Source organism: Carcharodon carcharias, chromosome 14, assembly GCF_017639515.1.
Source record: "Carcharodon carcharias isolate sCarCar2 chromosome 14, sCarCar2.pri, whole genome shotgun sequence".
NCBI lineage: Eukaryota > Metazoa > Chordata > Chondrichthyes > Lamniformes > Lamnidae > Carcharodon > Carcharodon carcharias.
This window is the reverse complement of record NC_054480.1, coordinates 97,816,822-97,838,323: the sequence shown is the minus strand read 5'-3', so window position 1 is coordinate 97,838,323 and position 21,502 is coordinate 97,816,822. Positions and strand designations below refer to the sequence as shown.

The 21,502-nt window shown below is 43.5% G+C and overlaps 1 protein-coding gene across 1 annotated transcript in view; it reads right to left on the bottom strand.

Annotated features, from left to right (window-relative positions):
• Nucleotides 1–6,167: 6,167 nt before the first annotated feature.
• The window catches only part of LOC121287557 (SAFB-like transcription modulator), a 103,127-nt gene continuing 87,792 nt past the window's right edge, over nucleotides 6,168–21,502 (bottom strand). The window contains exons 15-16 of the mRNA XM_041205488.1: nucleotides 11,128–11,222; nucleotides 6,168–8,184 (exon numbers count right to left, since the gene is read on the bottom strand). Coding sequence (XP_041061422.1) covers nucleotides 6,792–8,184; nucleotides 11,128–11,222 — 1,488 coding nt within the window. The 3' untranslated portion in view covers nucleotides 6,168–6,791. The remainder of the gene's footprint in view (nucleotides 8,185–11,127; nucleotides 11,223–21,502) is intronic.

Genomic DNA, 21,502 nt, shown 5'->3' with positions numbered 1-21,502 from the left:
CCATGACAGTTCATAGGAGAGCTCATCCTGCTTTTGGAAATTTGGTTCAGTTATTTTAAATGATAAAATACATTGGGGGAGAAAACGAATTATAAATTTGTTTTTTTTTTGCCGATTTGGTCTTTTCTCGTGTGGAGTAAACAATGGAATAGACTAGTTTCTGTGCTGTATAATTCTATATAAACGTATGTGAAACTTCTAAGTAACCAGACCTAACCAGCCACACCAACAACATTTCTATTAGAGTTGGTCAGACTCTGGATATTCTGCAAAGAGTGGCTCATCTCTTGACCTCTTAAAATGTCTCCATCACAAGGCTGAAGTCAGTAAAATGCTGGAACACTTGCCCTGCTGCATTGATGCAGCTGCAACTACACTGACGTGGCTTGACAGGACTTTTTAATTGTTTGATAGGCACCCCTGCCATTCATCTCCATATCTAACACTGACACAGTGTTGCTGCAGTTTGCAATAAACAGGATGCAATGATGACATGTCACCAAGATTACTTCGAAAGCACCTCTAGCGCATCAAGATAAGGGCAAGTTGTTGGGTAGACTAGATCGTCCACTCCTGCCATACAAGTGCTACTATTATTACTATTTGAATAAATTAGCGCAGTTAGCGTCAGTGTAGTGTATTTTTGCTACAAAATATTGCTGTAGCAGTGTTTCATCAGCAAGACTGTATGAACATAGTAAAATTTAAGTGTCGCTATCAAACTTTTGATGTTCTGCACGTTTCATATCTGCACAACATTTTTCTCAGCTCCTTCATATACCATGAAGATGCCACCATAAATAACAATAAATGATTCTCAAATAACAGCTTTATACTGCTCTATAGGATATCTATATTAAAATCTTACCTGTGGTACACTGTGTAAACATGTCAGAGTAGTCAGAACCTTAAGTGGAGACACTGCACTGGTGGGCAAGTGTAATTACAGCATGGCAAGTTAATTTAATCACCACCCATCATAAAAGCGGACATAGGAATTTATAATGAAATGTAAAAAATGACAGATTAAAATAGTAAAAATAAAGGTAGTGTGACAAAGTCCAATTCTCCCTCAACCTCTAACCTACATCCCCTGAAGATTATGCTTGGTCTTGATTCCCTGTGCGTAATGAGGGGAAGCCAGCTAGTAAGCTACTGAAATTTTCATATTCCTGCATTGTGCCACGCTACAAAATTATAACTCGTCATAATTACGTGACTTATAATGAAAATGTTGACACAATCCAGATTCAACAAAACTGCCTATATAAATCTGGTCCAACCCATGTGTTGTAAATAGATGCAGCCTTAAAAGAAATAGTAATGTATCAAAAGAAGTAATACTATGAATGCAGAAGCACAACTCAGTAAAATATCAAAAGTCATGTGAACAGTGGACCAGGAAAATGAATATAGAGCTGTATTAATACATTTATGCAAAGTGGTTTTGGTTGTGCCAGTATTGAAACAGAAAGCAAGAATTTGCATTTATATATCAGATCCTGATCTGACTTTAGAATCCAACGAAGCCAATCATTGGGATGAGGTGCCATTCAGAATTCCATCCTAAACTATTTGGGGGTTGGGCTTCAGGCGAAGTATAACTTCAATCCATGTCTGCGTCCGTCATAAATATGTCAAGAACCATGATAGGGTCCCCCTTGTCCTCACTTATCACCCCACCAGCGTCCGCATTCAAAGGATCATCCTCTGCCATTTCCGCCAACTCCAGCATGATGCCACCAGCAAACACATCTTCCTTCGCTCCCCCCCCCCACCCCCGCCCCCCGACAGCATTCCGCAGGGACTGTTCCCTCCAGGACACTCTGGTCCACTCCTCCATCACCCTCTACACCTCAAACCCCTCCCACGGCACCTTCCCATGCAACCGCAGAAGATGCAACACCTGCCCCTTTACTTCCCCTCTCCTCACCGTCCAAGGGCCCAAACACTCATTTCAAGTGAAGCAGCATTTCACTTGCACTTCCCTCAACTTAGTCTACTGCACTCGTTGCTCTCAATGCGGTTTCCTCTACACTGGAGAGACCAAACGCAGACTGGGTGACCGCTTTGCGGAACACCTTCGGTCTGTCCGCAAGCGTGACCCAGATCTTCCTGTCGCTTGCCATTTCAACACACCACCCTGCTCTCGTGCCCACATGTCCGTCCTTGGCCTGAAGCTCAACGCAAACTGGAGGAACAGCACCTCATCTTTCGACTAGGCATTTACAGCCTTCTGGACTGAACATTGAGTTCAACAACTTTAGATCATGAACTCTCTTCTCCATCCCCACCCCCTTTCCAATTCTCCCTTTTCCCAATAATTTATATATTTTTTTCTTTTCCCACCTGTTTTCATTAATTTTAAATGTATTTCCATCCATTGTTTTATCTCTACCTTTTAGCCTATTTCGATCCCTTCCCCCCACCCCATCCCCACTAGGGCTATCTGTACCTTGCTCGTCCTGCTTTCTACCCTTAATGTCACCCATTAGCAAATTTCTTAGCTAATATCACCACTGTCAACACCTCTTTGTCCTTTTGTCTATGACATCTTTTGGCACCTATCACTGGCCCTCTATCCAACTCTATCTGTCCCAGCCCCCCTTAAACCAGCTTATGTTTCACCTCTCTTCTATTTTTCCTTAGTTCTGTTGAAGAGTCATACGGACTTGAAACGTTAATTGTATTCCTCTCCACAGATGCTGTCAGACCTGCTGAGCTTTTCCAGGTATTTTTATTTTTGTTTTGGATTTCCAGCATCCGCAGTTTTTTGCTTTTATATGTCAATTTCCTCTTTCAAATGTCTATTAGTTTTCTTTCACAATGGTTAAGGTTTCAAGAAATACTGAGGAATTTGCTGAGTTGGTAACAGTTGAACACACTTTCAAAACAAAAGTTGTTTCAGAATGTCACAGTGGTGTCTGATAAAAATGAGAAACTTTAGTCTAAGCCATGGACCATCCATGCTCTATTAGATTAAATGGATTAATTGCCATTGGTAAGAATGCCTTTTGAATTGGTTTACACTCAAAATGCCAGATGGCATCCAGTTCCACCAAGAGTGTTTGTTCTTCATCCAAATCAACTTGAATAAAGCACCATACGTGTGGCTCAATGATAGTGCCCTTTCCTTGGAATCAGAAGGCTGTGGGTTCAAGACTTACTCCAGAGACTTCCATACAATATCAAGACTAACGCTCCCAGTTCAGTGCTGAGGAAATGCTGCACTGTCGGAAACCATCTTTCAGATGAGATGCTAAACCAAGACCTCTTCTGCCTTAATATAAAGGCAAAATACTGCGGATGAAACAAAAAAAAATGCTGGAAAAACTCAGCAGGTCTGACAGCATCTGTGGAGAGAGAGACAGAGATAACGTTTTGAGTCCGTATGGGCTGTTCTGCAGATCGACTCTTCTGCCCTGTCAGGTAGACATAAAAGATTCTTTCATACTATTCTGGATCACCAGGGGAGTTCTTCCCATTCGTTCCCTCCGGGACACCCTGGTCCACTCCTCCATCACCCCCTACTCCTCAACCCCCTCCTATGGCACCACCCCATGCCCACGCAAAAGATGCAACACCTGCCCCTTCACTTCCTCTCTCCTCACCGTCCAAGGGCCCAAACACTCCTTCCAAGTGAAGCAGCATTTCACTTGCATTTCCCCCAACTTAGACTACTGCATTCGTTGCTCCCAATGTGGTCTCCTCTACATTGGAGAGACCAAACGTAAAATGGGCGACCGCTTTGCAGAACACCTGCGGTCTGTCCGCAAGAATGACCCAAACCTCCCTGTCGCTTGCCATTTTTACACTCCACCCTGCTCTCTTGCCCACATGTCTGTCCTTGGCTTGCTGCATTGTTCCAGTGAAGCCCAACGCAAACTGGAGGAACAACAACTCATCTTCCGACTAGGCACTTTACAGCCTTCCGGACTGAATATTGAATTCAACAACTTTAGGTCTTGAGCTCCCTCCTCCATCCCCACACCCTTTCTGTTGCCCCCTTCCTTTTGTTTTTTCCAATTAATTATATAGATTTTTATTTTCCCACCTATTTCCATTGTTTTTAAATATTTTAAAATCCTTTATGCTCCCCCCACCCCCACTAGAGCTATACCTTGAGTGCCCTACCATTCATTAATTAGCACATTCGTTTAGATAATATCACCAACTTTAACACCTGTGTTCTTTTGTTCTGTTGTTTGTGACATCTTTTGATGATCTGCTTCTATTACTGCTTGTTTGTCCCTACAACCACACCAACCCCCTCCACTTCTCTCTCTCTCCCCCCACCCAAACCACCCCCCCCACACACACACCTTAAACCAGCTTATATTTCACCCCTTTCCTGGACTCACTCAAGTTCTGTCGAAGGGTCATGAGGACTCGAAACGTCAACTCTTTTCTTCTCCGCCGATGCTGCCAGACCTGCTGAGTTTTTCCAGGTAATTCTGTTTTTGTTTTGAGTTCTTCCCATTATTTATTGCTCTACCAACATCACAAAGATTATAGAACAAGAATTAATGTTTCAGGTCATTGCCTTTCGTTAACTCTGTTTCTCCCTCCACAGCTGCAACCTGACATGATTATTTCCAGCATTTTCTGTATTTATTTAAGATTTGCAGCAACTGCAATATTTTACTTTTCCATTATAAATTATCTGGTTATCTCATTGTGTACAAATTGGCTGCGCTGTTTCATGCATGACAACAGTAATTACTTTTAAAATTAGTTGTAAAGCGCTTTCTTTTTCTGACCTCTTACCCTCTCTAGACCTTCTCATTGATAAGTGCCAGTATGGCATCAGCCATTTCAATTTCCCTAGTTCTGACAAAAGCTCATCCGCTTGAAACATCAATCCTGTTTATCTCTCCACTGATGCTACCAGACTTGATGTGAATTTCCAGCATTGTTTTTATTTCAATTAACAGCCTTGTGTGTAAAATTTCTCTTCCTTATCTCTGTAAATCTTCGTAAACCTCTACGTTTCTCTCTCTGGCTTCATGTACAACATCCCTCTGTTTGCTCTACTACTGCCTAGCTCTGCTTTCTACTACCTTGGTTCTGGATTTCCTACCTTCAACCCATCCGCCTTTCTGCCTCCCTCTTCTCCTTTAAGACCGTCCAATTCTTTGATGAACCTTTTATTTTTTCACCCACTTTGTCTTTTTTAAAATTTAATTCATGGGGATGTGGGCTTCACTGGCTAGGCCAGCATTTATTACCCATCCCTAGTTGCCCTTGAGTTGATGGTGGTGAGCTGCCTTCTTGAACTGCTGCAATCCATGTGGTGTACCCACAGTGCTGTTAATGAGGGTTTTCCAGGATTTTGACCCAGCGACAGTGAAGGAACGGCGATATATTTCCAAGTAAGGGTTGAGAGTGACTTGGAGGGGAACTTCCAGATGGTGGTGCTCCCATTTATCTGCTGCCCTTGTCCTTCTAGATGGTAGTGGTCGTGGGTTTGGAAGGTGCTGTCAAAGGAGCCTTGGTGAATTCCTGCAGTGCATCTTGTAGATGGTGTACACTGTTGCCAGTGTGCGTTGGTGGTGGAGGGAATGAATGTTTGTGGATGGAGTGCCAATCAAGTGGGCTTTGCCCCGGATGGTATTGAGCTTCTTGAGTAGTGTGGGAGCTGCACTCATCCAGGCAAGTGGGGAGTATTCAATCACATTCCTGACTTGTGCCTTGTAGATGGTGGACAGGCTTTGGGGAATCAGGAGGTGAGTTACTCACTGCAGGAATACTAGCCTCTGACCTGCTCTTGTAGCCACAGTATTTATATGGCTAGTCCAGTTTCAGCACTACTTTTTAAAAAGGTACTGTATGCAAGCTGTTATTATTCTGACACTTGTGTCTGCTTCTCCTTTTTGCCACCCAGCTTTCCTTCTATTTCAGCCACTGGTTCACACATTTCTATCACTGTCCCAAATTACCAGAGACTTGGAGTTTTGATAACCTTCATCTCTTTAAAGTCAAGGTGATGTTCCTGTAAGAGGGTCTTATGATCTAGAAACACCACTCTTTCCTATTTTAAGCTTGGATTCCTTAACCACGGGCCAACAGTAACTTTTCTTGCAGTAATCTGCTGTGAACATCTTTCAATTTTGCACAGTGCTGGCTAATCTTCTCTGAACAGTGGATATTACCATGTAGACCAGATGTTTACAGACTAAAACAGCTAATTACTTTATTTAAACAGCAGTAAACAGCAATATGAAGCACAATACTCAGCAGATATGAAAAGTACATATATATTTAATGATACAAATAAATATACATCGAGAAAGTCTGTAATTAATTAATTACCCTTCTGGTTTAACTGAAGATTCTTGTCACTCATGGTAAATTCGACCCTTGTTATCCTGCTCAAATCATCATCTCCTTCAAGTACAAGCAATTGATAAGAAGTTGACAATCTGTTCAGACACAAGTTACAAAAGACTTCCTGTTCCTTCAAATCCACTTTGCTTTTAAACCCTCATCGGTCAACCGCTTTTCTCTGGGAATTTTCTGATGCAGTTTTTCCTTAACAAAACCTCATGCATACTTCTCACCAAATAGGAGAAGGGTCCCACAAAGTCAAAGGGTGAATATACAGGATATCTATAATGTGACATCAGCAATTAGCACATTACCGAACACACAAATCAGTTGTGTTGTTTATTGGTTCTGGGTCTTAAATTTTCATCAGAGAAATAATTCTAATTAAATCAAGGAACCAATATAATCTCTAAAACAAGGAAACAAACTAAAAATCAAATATTTTACTCTACCACAGTAGCTACCTAGGAATCGAGGTAAGGCTTCATCATGTTAACGTGGTAAATTCTAAATTTATTAAACGGTATTTCAACCGTGTAGTACACGTATTTCCCTGGCTCAACCACAGTATATGGGCCTTCCCAGTGAAGCTGCACTTTTTGTCGTTTGACAGGCTGTAGCACCAGCACTCTCTGGCCTATATCGTATGCCCGGGTCCCAGCATTATGGCAGTACCAGAGATTTCGGCTATTTAGAGAGTGGTCCTGATCTTCTGGAATACTTTCAATTAAACTATTTAAGGCATCCCGCGCATTCAGCACATGCTCCACAATGTTTTTATCTGCGCCAAAGCATTTCCCTAACCAAGCCTCTTTGATCAGAAGCAAAGTCCCATATACCCGGCGCCCATATAGAAGCTCAAAGGGGGAGAACCCGGTTAATTGCTGCGGCACCTCCCTACAGGCAAATAGAAGATACGGCAGCTTTTCATCCCAGTCACAGGGGTTCTGCTCAGCATAGGTACGCAGCATTTGTTTCAGTGTTCCATTGAACTTTTCCACCAGCTCATTTACTTGGGGACAGTAGGAGTTGCTGCGGAGCTGCTTGTCTTGGCATTGCCTTTTCAGTTGCATAACCAACTGGGACATGAAATTTTCACCCTGATTGGACAGTATTTCTTCTGGAAACCCGACCCGTGTAAACATTACTAGCAGGGCCATGGCGACTATGTCTGCTTCCACTGAGACAAGTGCAGTTGCGTCTGGATATCTGGATGCACAATCCACCATCATCAGGATGTATCTTTTCCCAGAGTTGGTTGTGAAGGGTAGTGGTCCCACTACATCAATGCTTACCCTTTTAAATGGTACATTGATAGTGGGTAGGGGACGTAACCCCAAATTGGCTGCATCTCCCAGTTTATGCGAATAGCGACATTTTTCACATGCTTTACAATAATGTGCCACATCCATAAAAACTGATGGCCAGTAGAAATACTGCAGCACACGACGACCTGTACGCTTAATGCCTTGGTGTTCAGCGGATGGAATGTTGTGAGAAACCTTTAATATTTCGTCACGATATAGCTCAGGGACTACTACCTCCTCAAACACTTCCGACCCCTTGAAGAAGCCTTCCTTTGGACTCCATCGTCGAATCAAAATCCCTTCCTTGTACAGGAATGTTCCCCCCATGTCATTATCTGTCTTGCTGTTGGGATGCATGGCCTGATATCGTACAGCCTCAAGTGAAGGGTCAGTCCTCTGACCCTCTGCTAGTTCAATTCTGTGTAAACTTTTCAAGCTCCGCTTGACAGCTGAGCCAAGTGTCAGATCCATGCCCAGAATTCCCTGTGAAGAATGATCAGGAAATCCTTCCATCTTCCAGCTAGGGTTACTGCTTGAACCTCGGCTGTATCTGTTTAAAATCAAAGGAACAAGTCAATACTGGTGTGGGAGGGGGCAAAAGGTGGTGGAGACAAGCATTTAACTTGAAACCTCATAACTCAAGATTGAACAAAATTCACTGGCATATTGCCAAAGCTAAAATCAAGACAATTCATAATTTTGGTGCAGCACCCTTTCTCTGCTGGTATTTGGTTGTAATCTGAAACACTGGCAGTTTATTTGTTCTATTCAAGCATACACACATTTATCTATGTGTCATAAATAATGTGCAATTACTGCAAGCTTCACATTTACATGGTTTAAAGTCCTGTTGCAACTATGCTTACTATTCATGTTACTTACTTCTGCAAGCCATCCAAGCTCCAACAACAGGGTGGCTTTATTGCCCATTAGTCACATGCAAGGCCTTGCAGTTCCACTTGCAATTAAAGGTGAGGCTATGGTGGACAGCTCCACCCAAGGTACAGTCTCTAAATCAGTACTAGGGTGCAATGCTGCCTGCACCCTGCATTATGCCTTTTCTGGCTGCTGTTGTCCTCCAAACTCGTCTTGTATCAATAAAAAAGCTGCATTCCTAGTCATTATTAGGTCAGTAACTATCTGTTGTATACTTTTATGTTTCAAATAGTAAGGCAAGAATTTTTGTGCAAAGAAGGAATACATTGAAATTTGGAAGCTACTAATAATCACTTGTTAGAAAATGTAAATATTTTAAACAGCTGAAAGAAAATGAGAGAGAGAGAGAGGCACAAATAACCTGTGCAGCTATGTGATGGCGAGAATGGCGCATTTATTAGGTGTTGGGATTGAAGATCAACAGTAATGACAAATTCTTTTAAGCACAGGTGTAATTCATGAAAAAACCAAGAGTACCTTCGAGATTTGAATTTAAAGAAGGTGAAGCCGCTTCAATGAATCCTTTAAAGCAAGTTCAGATTGGTTTGAGCATTTCAAGAGGAGGGCAAACTTACATAATCTGATGTTTACTGCTGAAGAAGCAAGTGCTGACTCCAGCGCTGCAGGTGCATAATCCTGCAACTTTAAAGACTATTATTGAGGAAGGAATTTTCATCCCGTGAATTACAACAATGACGAGACAGGTCTCTCTCTATTGGAAAAAATTACCTAATGCATTTCTGCAGGAGAAGCACATGCTCCAGGGTTTAAGGCTGTGAAAGATAAGTTTGGAGATTTGATAGAGGTATTCAAAATTGAGAGGGGTCTGGACAAAAAGAATAGAGGACAAGAGGGCACAGATTTAAACTGATTAGTAAAAAAAACAAAAGTGATATGGGGAAAAACTTTTTCAAGCAGCGAGTGGTTAAGGTCTGGAATACACTGCCTGAGAGTGTTGGTGGAGGCAGGTTGAATTCAAGCATTCAAAAGGCAATTACTGTCCTCCGAAGAGGAAGAATGTGTAAGGTTATAGGGAGAAGACAGGGGAGTGGCACTAGGTGAGTTGCTCATTTAGAGAGCTGGTGCAGACACAATGGGCCAAATGGCCTCTGAAAACAGACAAAGAAATAAACGGAGCAATGGTGACAGAGGCTATCACAGAAGAGGGGAGCGAGAAAAAAAGCCAGCACTGCTATTTGTGCAATATCCATACCCCATTGCTGCCAAGTCCATGCTCCTTTAGAAAACTGCCAGTGAGTCAAACCCACATTCCATCAGCCCAGTTTTGTCAAATCCAATGTTCCCTTTTCACAATAATTTCAGATAAAAGAATAAATATAAAATCATATTATATTAAACAAAGGCATAATTACTCTAAAATGACTAGATTATGCCTGGTTTAATGATCATTTACTCTGAAGACATGGAGGTGGAACAAAAGGTTTTAGAACAAAAGATGGTGTGGAATCCAATTCCCGAAGTAGCTGTAAAATCCCAAAATATAATTTAATAAAAATGGAACTTGAGTCACTAAATCAATAACTCTGATGCTGTCCACCGCATGGTCTATTGCTGTTCACTAGATCTTTGGTCTCTGGGATGAGAGGGTTGTCCTATCATGAGAGGCTGAGTAAACTTGGTCTACATTCTCTGGAGTTCAGAAGAGTTGAGATGTGATTCCATTGAAACATTCAAGACCATGAAGGTACTTGATAGGGTAGACACTTCTTTTCCCTGGTTGGGAAACCTAGAACAACTGGGCACAGTTCCAAGATAACGAATTGATCATTTAGGACTGAGATGAGAAGAAATTACTTCACTCAAAGAATTGTGAATCCTAGGAATTCCTTACCACAGTGGGTTGTGGATGCACCATCATTGACTATATTTAAGGCTGAGATAATCAAGAATTTTGATCTCTCAGGGAATTGAGGGATATGGGGAGCAGGCGGGCAAGTGGATATGAAGTCCAAGATCAGTCATGATCATGTTGAATGGGCAGACTTGATGGACTGTATGGTCTTCTCCTACTCCTATTTCTTATGTTACGTTCAAAAACATACTGAGAACACAATACTTGGGAAATCTGAATTAATCAAATTCTGTTTTTATAATTATTATTGAGATTTTTTTTTTTGCTAGGTATTATGGGGATTGAATTTTGTTAAACTTCCGTCAAAATCGTTAGCATGGTTTTTATGTTTATTCCTTTATCTACTTAATTTTTTTTAGAGTTAAGAACAAACAAGATGCAATATTTTGGAGGTGGACATGTGGTAGTTATTTTTTTTTGGAAGAGGAGTGGGATTAAGTGCACTTAGGGCAGCCTTGCACTTTGGAAGTAATTGAGGGGTGTTCTTGGGATTTGGCAGTCGTGGGTGGAGTTGCTGGGATCTGGAAGCAAGGTTGGTTCCTTTGCTCTGGCATTACTGTGGGAGGGAACCTAGGTTTGGCAATGCTATGGATGAATTTAAAAAATTCTCATCTTTGTAATTAAATACCTCCATACCCTCTCCTTCGTAACTTGGAAAGTTTAGTGACACAATGATCTCCTTACCCAATATCAGGTCTTTTCAGAGTTTCTTCATAGTACATCTCAGGGAGTAAACCTTCTCTTTCATAGTAATTTTTCTCTTGTTCTTTTCCTGTTTGCTATGTAGAAAGAGCACAATAGGTCGCTGCACGTTGTTGAAAACAAACATATGTTCATCATAAAAATGCATCTCATTCCCAAGCTAAGAGCCAGGCTCAACCTTAGGTGAAATTAAAATGTCACTCTTCACTATTATTGCTGCTATTTTTAGGAACACAGGAGCAGGAGCAGGCCATTTGGTCCATCAAGCCTGCATAGATCATGGCTGATTATCTACTTCAGTGCCACTTTCTTGTGCTATCTACATATCTCTTGATGTCATCAGTATCGAGAAATCTATCAACTTGTCTTGAACATGCTCAATGATCGAGCTTCCAGAGTCCTTTGGGGTAGAGAATTCCAAAGGTTTATCACTCTGAGTGATGAAAATCCTCCTCAGGAACATAGTAAAATAGAAGTAGGAGTAGGTCATTCGGCCCTTTGATCGTGCTTTGCCATTCAATTTGATCATGGCCGGTCCTCTTTCTCAACACCATATTCCTGCCCTCTCCACAGGCCTCTTGATGCCTTTAGAGTCAAGAAATTTATTTCCTTCTTAAATATATTCAGTGACTTGGCCTCCACAGCCCTCTGTGGTAGAGAATTCCACAGGTTCACCACCCTCTGAGTGAAGAGATTTCTCCTCATCTCAGTCCTAAATGGCCTACTCTCTATCCTGAGATTGTGACCCCTTGTTCTAGAACCCCCCCTCACCCACCCCACAGCCAGAGGAAACATCATTGCTGCATCCAGTCTGTCCAACCCTGTCAGAATTTTATAGGTTTCAATGAGATCCCCTCTCATTCTTCTAAACTCCAGTGAATACAGGCCCAGTTAGCCAATCTCTCCTCATACGACAATCCTGCCATCCCAGGAATCAGTCTGGTCAACCTTTGCTACACCCGCTTTATGGCAAGTATATCCTTTCTTAGGTAAGGAGACCAAAACTGCACACAATACTCCAGGTCTGGTCTCACCAAGGCCCTGTACAGCTGCAGTAAGACATCCTTACTCCTGTACTCAAGTCCTCTCGCAATTTGTCTTCTGGACTGTTTGCTGCACCTGCATGCTTGCTTTCAGTCTTAAATGGTCTGCCCCTTATTCTGAGACTGTCCCCTCTGGTTTTAGACTCACCAGCCATGCGAAATATCCAATCTACATCTACCCTGTCAAGCCTTGAATGAATTTTACAAGTGTCAATGAGATCACCTCTCATTCTTCGAAACTCTAGAGAATACAGGCCCCATTTCCTTAAACTTTCCTTTAAAGACAATCCTGCTATCCCAGGGATTAGTCTAAGTGAGGATCTGTTGCACTCCCTCTATGGCAAGTAAATCTTCCCTATATTCCATCCTATATCCTTACCTACAAGGAGACCAAAATTCTTCACAATACCCCAGGTTCGGTCTTACCAAGGCTCTATACAACTGCAGCAAGGCATCCTTACTCTTGTAACTCTTTTGAGTACAAACCCGTTTCCATCTGTTTCAGATGAAGTTACATTGTTTTATAGTTTGCCATTGTGAGATTTGAACTCTTGATCTTGGGGTTACAAACCCAGTACCATAACCACTTGGCTATTTAGGCCAAGCCATCCTTACTCTTGTACTCAAATCCCCTCACCATGAAGGCCAATATACCATTTGCTTTCCTAATTGCTTGCTGCGCCTGCATGTTAGCTTTTAGTGACTCATAAACAATGACATCCAGGTCCCTTTGGACACCATTTTCCAACCTCTTACCATTTAAGGAGTACTGCCTGTTTTTTCTACCAAAGTGGATAACTTCACACTTATTCACATTATATTCCATCTGCCATGTTCTTGCCCATTCACCAGCCTGTCCAAATCTCCTTGAAGCCTCCTTGCATCCTCCTCACAACTTACATTCCCACCTAGTTTCATGTCATTAGCAAATTTGAAAATATTACATTTGGCCCCCACATCCAAATCATTTATATAGATTGTGAACAGATGTGGCTCCAGCACCGATCATTGCAGTACCCCACTAGTAACAGCCTGTCAACCCATTTATTCCTATTCTGTTTTCTGTCTGTTAACCTAGTCTCAGTCTAAACAAGTATATTACCCCCAATCTCATGTGCTCTAATTTTGTTTATTAACCTCCTGTGTGAGACCCTATCAAAAACCTTCTGAAAATATAAATACACCACATCTATTGGTTCTCTTTTATCTATACTACAGGTAACATCCTCAAAAAAACTCCAACAGGTTTGTCAAACATGATTTCCCTTCCATAAATTTACGTTGACTCTCCCTAATCATATTATTTTCCAAATGTCTCGTTATCACATGCTTTATACTAAGATTTCAACATTTTCCCTACTACTGACGTCAAACTAATAGGCCTGTAGTTCTCCATTTTCTCTCTCCCTCTCTTTTTTAAATTAGCCGGGTTACATTTGCTATTTTCCAGTGTACAGGAATTTTTCCAGAATCTATAGAATTTTGAAAGATAACCACCAATGCATCCATTACCTCTATAGCCACCTCATTCAAAACTCTAGAATGTAGTGCATCAGTGCAGGGGATTTATCAACCTTCAATCCAATTAATTTTTTTGAATACTACCTCTTTATTACTGCCTCTATTTGTATTTCACTGAACAATAATATTTGTAACCAACTCTAGTTTTTCACCCAAGTATTAATTCTTCATGTATAAATAGATATGGTGAGTCAGAGAGCTCATTCACAATTAGGGATATCAAACAAAGCACAAACTTGTCCTTGTCAGAATGCAAAGACAAGAACACCCCAATGTGTAGTCATTGGAGCTCCTCCATAACCTAAGAGGGCTGAGGCCAACTCTAGTTTGTCCTTCACCATCCCTAAAGTCAGTTAACTCAGCACAGGCCAGAAATCAAACCTGTGAATTTTTCTTGCATGTATGGTTCAGTTCCACACTGCACATCTCAACTGCCAACTGTGGTACCAAAGGAGTTCCTTTTAATACAAAAACAGAATTACCTGGAAAAACTCAGCAGGTCTGGCAGTATCGGCGGAGAAGAAAAGAGTTGACGTTTCGAGTCCTCATAACCCTTCAACAGAACTGAGTGAATCTAAGGAGAGGGATGAAATATAAGCTGGTTTAAAGTGGGGGAGGGGGGTGGAGGGAGAGAAGTGGGGGGGGTAGTGTGGTTGTAGGGACAAGCAAGCAGTGATAGGAGCAGATAATCAAAAGATGTCACAGACAAAAGAACACAGGTGTTGAAGGTGGTGATATTATCTAAACGAATGTGCTAATTAAGAATGGATGGTAGGGCATCGAAGTACAGCTCTAGTGGGGCTTGGCCTAAATAGCCAAGTGGTTATGGTACTGGGTTTGTAACCCCAAGATCAAGAGTTCAAATCTCACAATGGCAAACGATGAAACAATGTAACTTCATCTGAAACAGATGGAAACGGGTTTGTACTCGAAAGAGTTACAGCTCTAGTGGGGGTGGGGTGAAAGGCTAACAGGGCATAAAAGATATAGATTTAAAGATAATGGAAATAGGTGGGAAAAGAAAAATCTATATAAATTATTGGAAAAAACAAAAGGAAGGGGGAAGAACCAGAAACGGGGTGGGGATGGAGGAGGGAGGTCAAGATCTAAAGTTGTTGAATTCAATATTCAGTCCGGAAGGCTGTAAAGTGCCTAGTCGGAAGATGAGGTGCTGTTCCTCCAGTTTGCGTTGGGCTTCACTGGAACAATGCAGCAAGCCAAAGACAGACATGTGGGCAAGACAGCAGGGTGGACTGTTAAAATGGAAAGCGACAGGGAGGTTTGGGTCATTCTTGCGGACAGATGGCAAGTGTTCTGCAAAGCGGTCGCCCATTTTACGTTTGGTCTCTCAAATGTAGAGGAGACCACATTGGGAGCAACGAATGCAGTAGACTAAGTTGGGGGAAATGCAAGTGAAATGCTGCTTCACTTGAAAGGAGTGTTTGGGCCCTTGGATGGTGAGAAGAGAGGAAGTGAAGGGGCAGGTGTTGCATCTTTTGCGTGGGCATGGGGAGGTGCCATAGGTGGGGTTGAGGAGTAGGGGGTGATGGAGGAGTGGACCAGGGTGTCCCGGAGGGAACGATCCCTACGGAATGCCACCGGGGGGGTGAAGGGTAGATGTGTTTGGTGGTGGCATCATGCTGGAGTTGGCGGAAAGATCGGAGGATGATCCTTTGAATGCGGAGGCTGGTGGGGTGATAAGTGAGGACAAGGGGGACCCTATCATGTTTCTGGGAGAGAGACGGTGTGAGGGTGGATGCGCGGGAGATGGGCCGGACACAGTTGAGGGCCCTGTTAACGACCGTGGGTGGAAAACCTCAGTTAAGGAAGAAGGAGGACATGTCAGAGGAACTGTTTTTGAAGGTAGCATCATCAGAACAGATGCGACGGAGGCGAAGGAACTGAGAGAATGGGATGGAGTCCTTACAGGAAGCGGGGTGTGAGGAGCTGTAGTCGAGGTAGATGTGGGAGTCGGAGGCTTGTAATGGATATTGGTGGACAGTCTATCACCAGAAATTGAAACAGAGAGGTCAAGGAAGGAAAGGGAAGTGTCAGAGATGGACCATGTGAAAATGATGGAGGGGTGGAGATTGGAAGCAAAATTAATAAATTTTTCTAAGTCCCGACGAGAGCATGAAGCAGCACCGAAGTAATCATCGATGTACCGGAGAAAGAGTTGTGGAAGGGGGCCGGAGTAGGACTGGAACAGGGAATGTTCCACATACCCCATAAAGAGATAGGCATAGCTGGGGCCCATGCGGGTACCCATAGCCACACCTTTTATTTGGAGGAAGTGAGAGGAGTTGAAGGAGAAATTGTTCAATGTGAGAACAAGTTCAGCCAGCCGGAGGAGAGTAGTGGTGGATGGAGATTGTTTGGGCCTCTGTTTGAGGAAGAAGCTACGGGCCCTCAGACCATTCTAGTGGGGGATGGAGGTGTAGAGGAAGCGGTTGGGACCAGGGAACTGGAAATTGTTGATGTGACGTAAGGTGTCAGAGGAATCACGGATGTAGGTGGGAAGGAACTGGACAAGGGGAGAGAGAAGGGAGTCAAGATAACGAGAAATGAGTTCCGTGGGGCAGGAGCAAGCTGACACGATCGGTCTACAGGGACAGTTCTGTTTATGCATTTTGGGTAGGAGGTAGAAGCGGGCTGTCTGAGGTTGGGTGACTTATCAGGTTGGAATAAAAACAAAAAAAACTGCGTATGCTGGAAATGCAAAACAAAAACAGAATTACCTGGAAAAACTCAGCAAGTCTGGCAGTATCGGCGGAGAAGAAAAGAGTTGACATTTCGAGTCCTCATGACCCTTCAACAGAACTAGGTGAATCCAAGGAAGGGGTGAAATATAAGCTGGTTTAAGGTGTGTGTTGGTGGCTGGGGGGGTGTTGGGGGAAGAAGTGCAGGGGGTGGTGTGGTTGTAGGGACAAACAAGCAGTGATAGAAGCAGATCATCAAAAGATGTCACAGACAACACCAACTTCAACACCTGTGTATTCTTTTGTTCTGTTGTCTGTGACATCTTTTGATGATCTGCTTCTATCACTGCTTGTTTGTCCCTACAACCACACCAACCCCCCCCCCGCCCCCAACACCTTAAACCAGCTTATATTTCACCCCTTCCTTGGATTCACCTTGTCCTGTTGAAGGGTCATGAGGACTTGAAACGTCAACTCTTTTCTTCTCCGCTGATGCTGCCAGACCTGCTGAGTTTTTCCAGGTAATTCTGTTTTTGTATCAGGTTGGAAGCTGTGGGAGGAAGATCTCCAGAGGAGATGAGGTCAGTGATAACCCTGGAAACAATGGCTTGATGTTCAATGGTGGGGTCATGGTTCAGGGAGAGGTAGGAGGAAGTGTCTGCGAGTTTTCGCTCAGCCTCCGCGAGGTAGAGGTCAGTGCGCCAGACAACAACAGCACCACCCTTGTCAGCGGGTTTGATGACAATGTTGGGATTGGACCTGAGAGAATGGAGTGCAGTAAGTTGAGAGAGACAGATTAGAATGGGTGAGAGGAGCAGAGAAATTGAAACGACTAATGTCGCGCCGACAGTTCTCAATGAAAAGATCAAGAGAAGGTAAGAATCCAGAGGAAGGGAACCAGGTGGAGGGAGACTATTGGAGGTGGGTAAAAGGATCCGTTGAACGGGGAGAGGACTCCTGCCCAAAGAAGTGAGCATGGAGACGAAGACGGCGGAAGAAGAGTTCAGTATCGTGCCGAGCCCGCAACAAGAAACTTTTTCTCTCAAGTGCTAAGGAACGCAAGCTCCTAAACTCATCGACACCAACACCATCTAGGACCCTCAACCCCTGCCTGTCCCTCCGTCCCCACCCCATCTTCCAATCCCAGCCTCGGCCGTGTCTTCACTATACCCCCTGAACTTCCCCTCTCCGACGCTGAACCTTCAGTGCTCAGCAAAGGACTTAGCTTCATAACCTTATGCCCTCATCTCAATGAATTTCGGGCTCGGCACGATGCTGAACTCTTCTTCCGCCGTCTTCATCTCCGTGCTCATTCTTTGGGCAGGAGTCCTCTACCCGTTCAACGGATCCTTTTACCCACCTCCAATATTCTCCCTCCACCTGGACCCCTCCCTCTGGATTCTTACCTTCTCTTGAACTTTTCATTGAGAACTGTCGGCGCGACATTAGTCATCTCAATTTCTTTGCTCCTCTCACCCACTCTAACCTGTGCCTCTCTGAACTTGCTGCATTCCGTTCTCTCAGGTCCAACCCCAACATTGTCATCAAATCCGCTGACAAGGGTGGTGCTGTTGTTGTCTGGCGCACTGACCTCTACCTCGCGGAGGCTGAGCGTCAACTTGCAGACACTTCCTCCTACCTCTCCCTGGATCATGACCCCACCATTGAACATCAAGCCATTGTTTCCAGGATTGTCACTGACCTCATCTCCTCTGGAGATCTTCCTCCCACAGCTTCCAACCTGATAGTCGCCCAACCTTGGACGGCCCGCTTCTACCTCCTACCCAAAATCCACAAACAGAACTGTCCCGGTAGACCGATCGTGTCAGCTTGCTCCTGCCCCACGGAACTCATTCCTCGTTATCTTGACTCCTTTCTCTTTCCCCTTGTCCAGTCCCTTCCCACCCACATCCATGATTCCTCTGACACCTTACGTCACATCAACAATTTCCAGTTCCCTGGCCCCAACCGCTTCCTCTACACCTCCATCCCCCACTAGAATATTTGAGGAAGAAGCTACAGACCCTCAGACCAGAGGCCCAAACAATCCCCATCCACCACTACTCTCCTGCGGCTGGCTGAACTTGTTCTCACACTGAACAATTTCTCCTTCAACTCCTCTCACTTCCTCCAAATAAAAGGGTACCCGCATGGGCCCCAGCTATGCCTATCTCTTTATGGGGTATGTGGAACATTCCTTGTTCCAGTCCTACTCCGGCCTCCTTCCACAACTCTTTCTCTGGTACATCGATGATTACTTCGGTGCTGCTTCATGCTCTCGTCGGGACTTGGAAAAATTTATTAATTTTGCTTCCAATCTCCACCCCTCCATCATTTTCACATGGTCCATCTCTGACACTTCCCTTCCCTTCCTTGACCTCTCAGTCTCAATCTCTGGTGATAGACCGTCCACCAATATCCATTACAAGCCTACCGACTCCCACAGCTCCTCACACCCCGCTTCCTGTAAGGACTCCATCCCATTCTCTCAGTTCCTTCGCCTCCGTCGCATCTGTTCTGATGATGCTACCTTCAAAAACAGTTCCTCTGACATGTCTCCCTTCTTCCTTAACCGAGGTTTTCCACCCACGGTCGTTAACAGGGCCCTCAACCGTGTCCGGCTCATCTCCCACGCATCCGCCCTCACGCCTTCTCCTCCCTCCCAGAAACATGATAGGGTCCCCCTTGTCCTCACTTATCACCCCACCAGCCTCCACATTCAAAGGATCATCCTCCGCCATTTCCGCTAACTCCAGCATGATGCCACCACCAAACACATCTTCCCTTCACCCCCCTGGCGGCATTCTGTAGGGATCGTTCCCTCCGGGACACCCTGGTCCACTCCTCCATCACCCCCTACTCCTCAACCCCCACCTATGGCACCTCCCCATGCCCACGCAAAAGATGCAACACCTGCCCCTTCACTTCCTCTCTCCTCACCGTCCAAGGGCTCAAACACTCCTTTCAAGTGAAGCAGCATTTCACTTGCATTTCCCCCAACTTAGTCTATTGCATTTGTTGCTCCCAATGCGGTCTCCTCTACATTTGGACAGACCAAATGTAAACTAGGCGACCGCTTTGCAGAACACCTGCGGTCTGTCCACAAGAATGACCCAAACCTCCCTGTCGCTTGCCATTTTAACAGTCCACCCTGCTCTCTTGCCCACATGTCTGTCCTTGGCTTGCTGCATTGTTCCATTGAAGCTCAACGCAAACTGGAAGAACAGCACCTCATCTTCCGACTAGGCACTTTACAGCCTTCTGGACTGAATATTGATTCAACAACTTTAGATCTTCAACTCCCTCCTCCATCCCCACCCCCTTTCTGTTTCTTCCCCCTTCCTTTTGTTTTTTCCAATAATTTATATAGATTTTTCTTTTCCTACCTATTTCCATTATTTTTAAATCTTTTATGCCCTGCTAGCTTTTCCACCCCACCCCCACTACAGCTGTACCTTGAATGCCCTACCATCCATTCTTAATTAGCACATAATATCACCACCTCCAACACCTCTGTGTTCTTTTGTCTGTGACAACTTTTGATTATCTGCTCCTATCACTGCTTGCTTGTCCCTACAACCACACTACCCCCCAACTTCTCTCCCTCCACCCCCCTCCCCCACCTTAAACCAGCTTATATTTCACCCCTCTCCTTAGATTCACTCGGTCCTGTTGAAGGGTCACGAGGACTCAAAACATCAACTCTTTTCTTCTCCGCCGATGCTGCCAAACCTGCTGAGTTTTTCCAGGTAATTGTTTTTGTTTTGGATTTCCAGCATCCGCAGTTTTTTGTTTTTATATCTATGAGTTCCTTTTAATGGTGCGCATCACGCTCAGAAATCAGGCTTTTCAGATATTACTGAAATAGCTAGAATCATCATTACTACAAAATATAACTGAATAAAAATAAGCAGTTATGGGATTAGTTTTGTTCTCTTGATATTTCCTTTTACTTTTTGTCATTGATTTTGTCTCTAATTATACAACTACACTCTGCCTCAATCAACCTGACATCAGTAGCAGAGAAAATGCCAGAATCTATCATTAGTGACAAGGCAAACAGAGCTCAGAATCAAGGTGGTTACATGAAAGGGAAATCATGTTTGAAAAATCTTTTGAGTTTTTTGTGTGTGTAATTAGCAGAATACATAAAAGGGAACTAGTGGCTATAGCATAGCACATGGAATTTGATAAGGTACCACACAATAGGTTGTTACACAAGATTAGGGCCCTTGGGATCGGGGGTAATATATTAGCATGGATTGAAGATTGGTTAAATGGACATTGGGTGGTTTGTCCAAATTTGTTGATGATACATGGCTAGATGGGAAAGTAAGGCTGTGAGAAGAATGTAAAGCAGCTGCAAAGGATTTTGACCAGTTAAGTGGCTGGACAGGTGGTAGCCAATGGAATATAATGTGGGGAAGTGTGAAATTATCCAATTTTGGTAGGATCTCTCCTAATGTGGCTCATGAATATGTTTTATTTTGCTCTGAAGTGCCATGGGATGTGTTATTACTTTAAAGGTGCTATATAAATATGTTATTGTAGTATCTAGTTGGCTCAAAGGGGTTTCCATCGTGTCCATCCAATGAAGGTGATAATATTTGGCCTCATGTTGTACACTATATGTATATAATATATCATTTTGTATAAGATTATAAACATTATACGCCAGCTGTGATTTTTTTTTTTAAAGTGCTACTGCTCCAAATAGGAGAGGAGAATAGTACATCTCTTGATGGCTGAATTAAGAGAGGACTTGAGAAAAGCCTGAATGCATACTAACTGTTCAACCAATAAGGCATAGAATGCTGCCCAGAACCAAAAAGTTTAAGAGGCAGAAGAAAAAGAATGAAAACATGACAACAACAGGATCGGAGAACAGTGCGGCACTCACACCCCTGCCTCCCACAATGGTCAAGGCTGTATTTTAGAAATGAAAAGAGGTTCAAAACTGAGGTAGAATACAGAATCATAAAGTGCAAGCTATTAAAGGAAAGATAGATCAGCTATTAAAATAAAAGCAAAATACAGTTGATGCTGGAGATCTGAAATAAAAACACAAAGTGCTGAAAAAACTTAGCAGGTCTG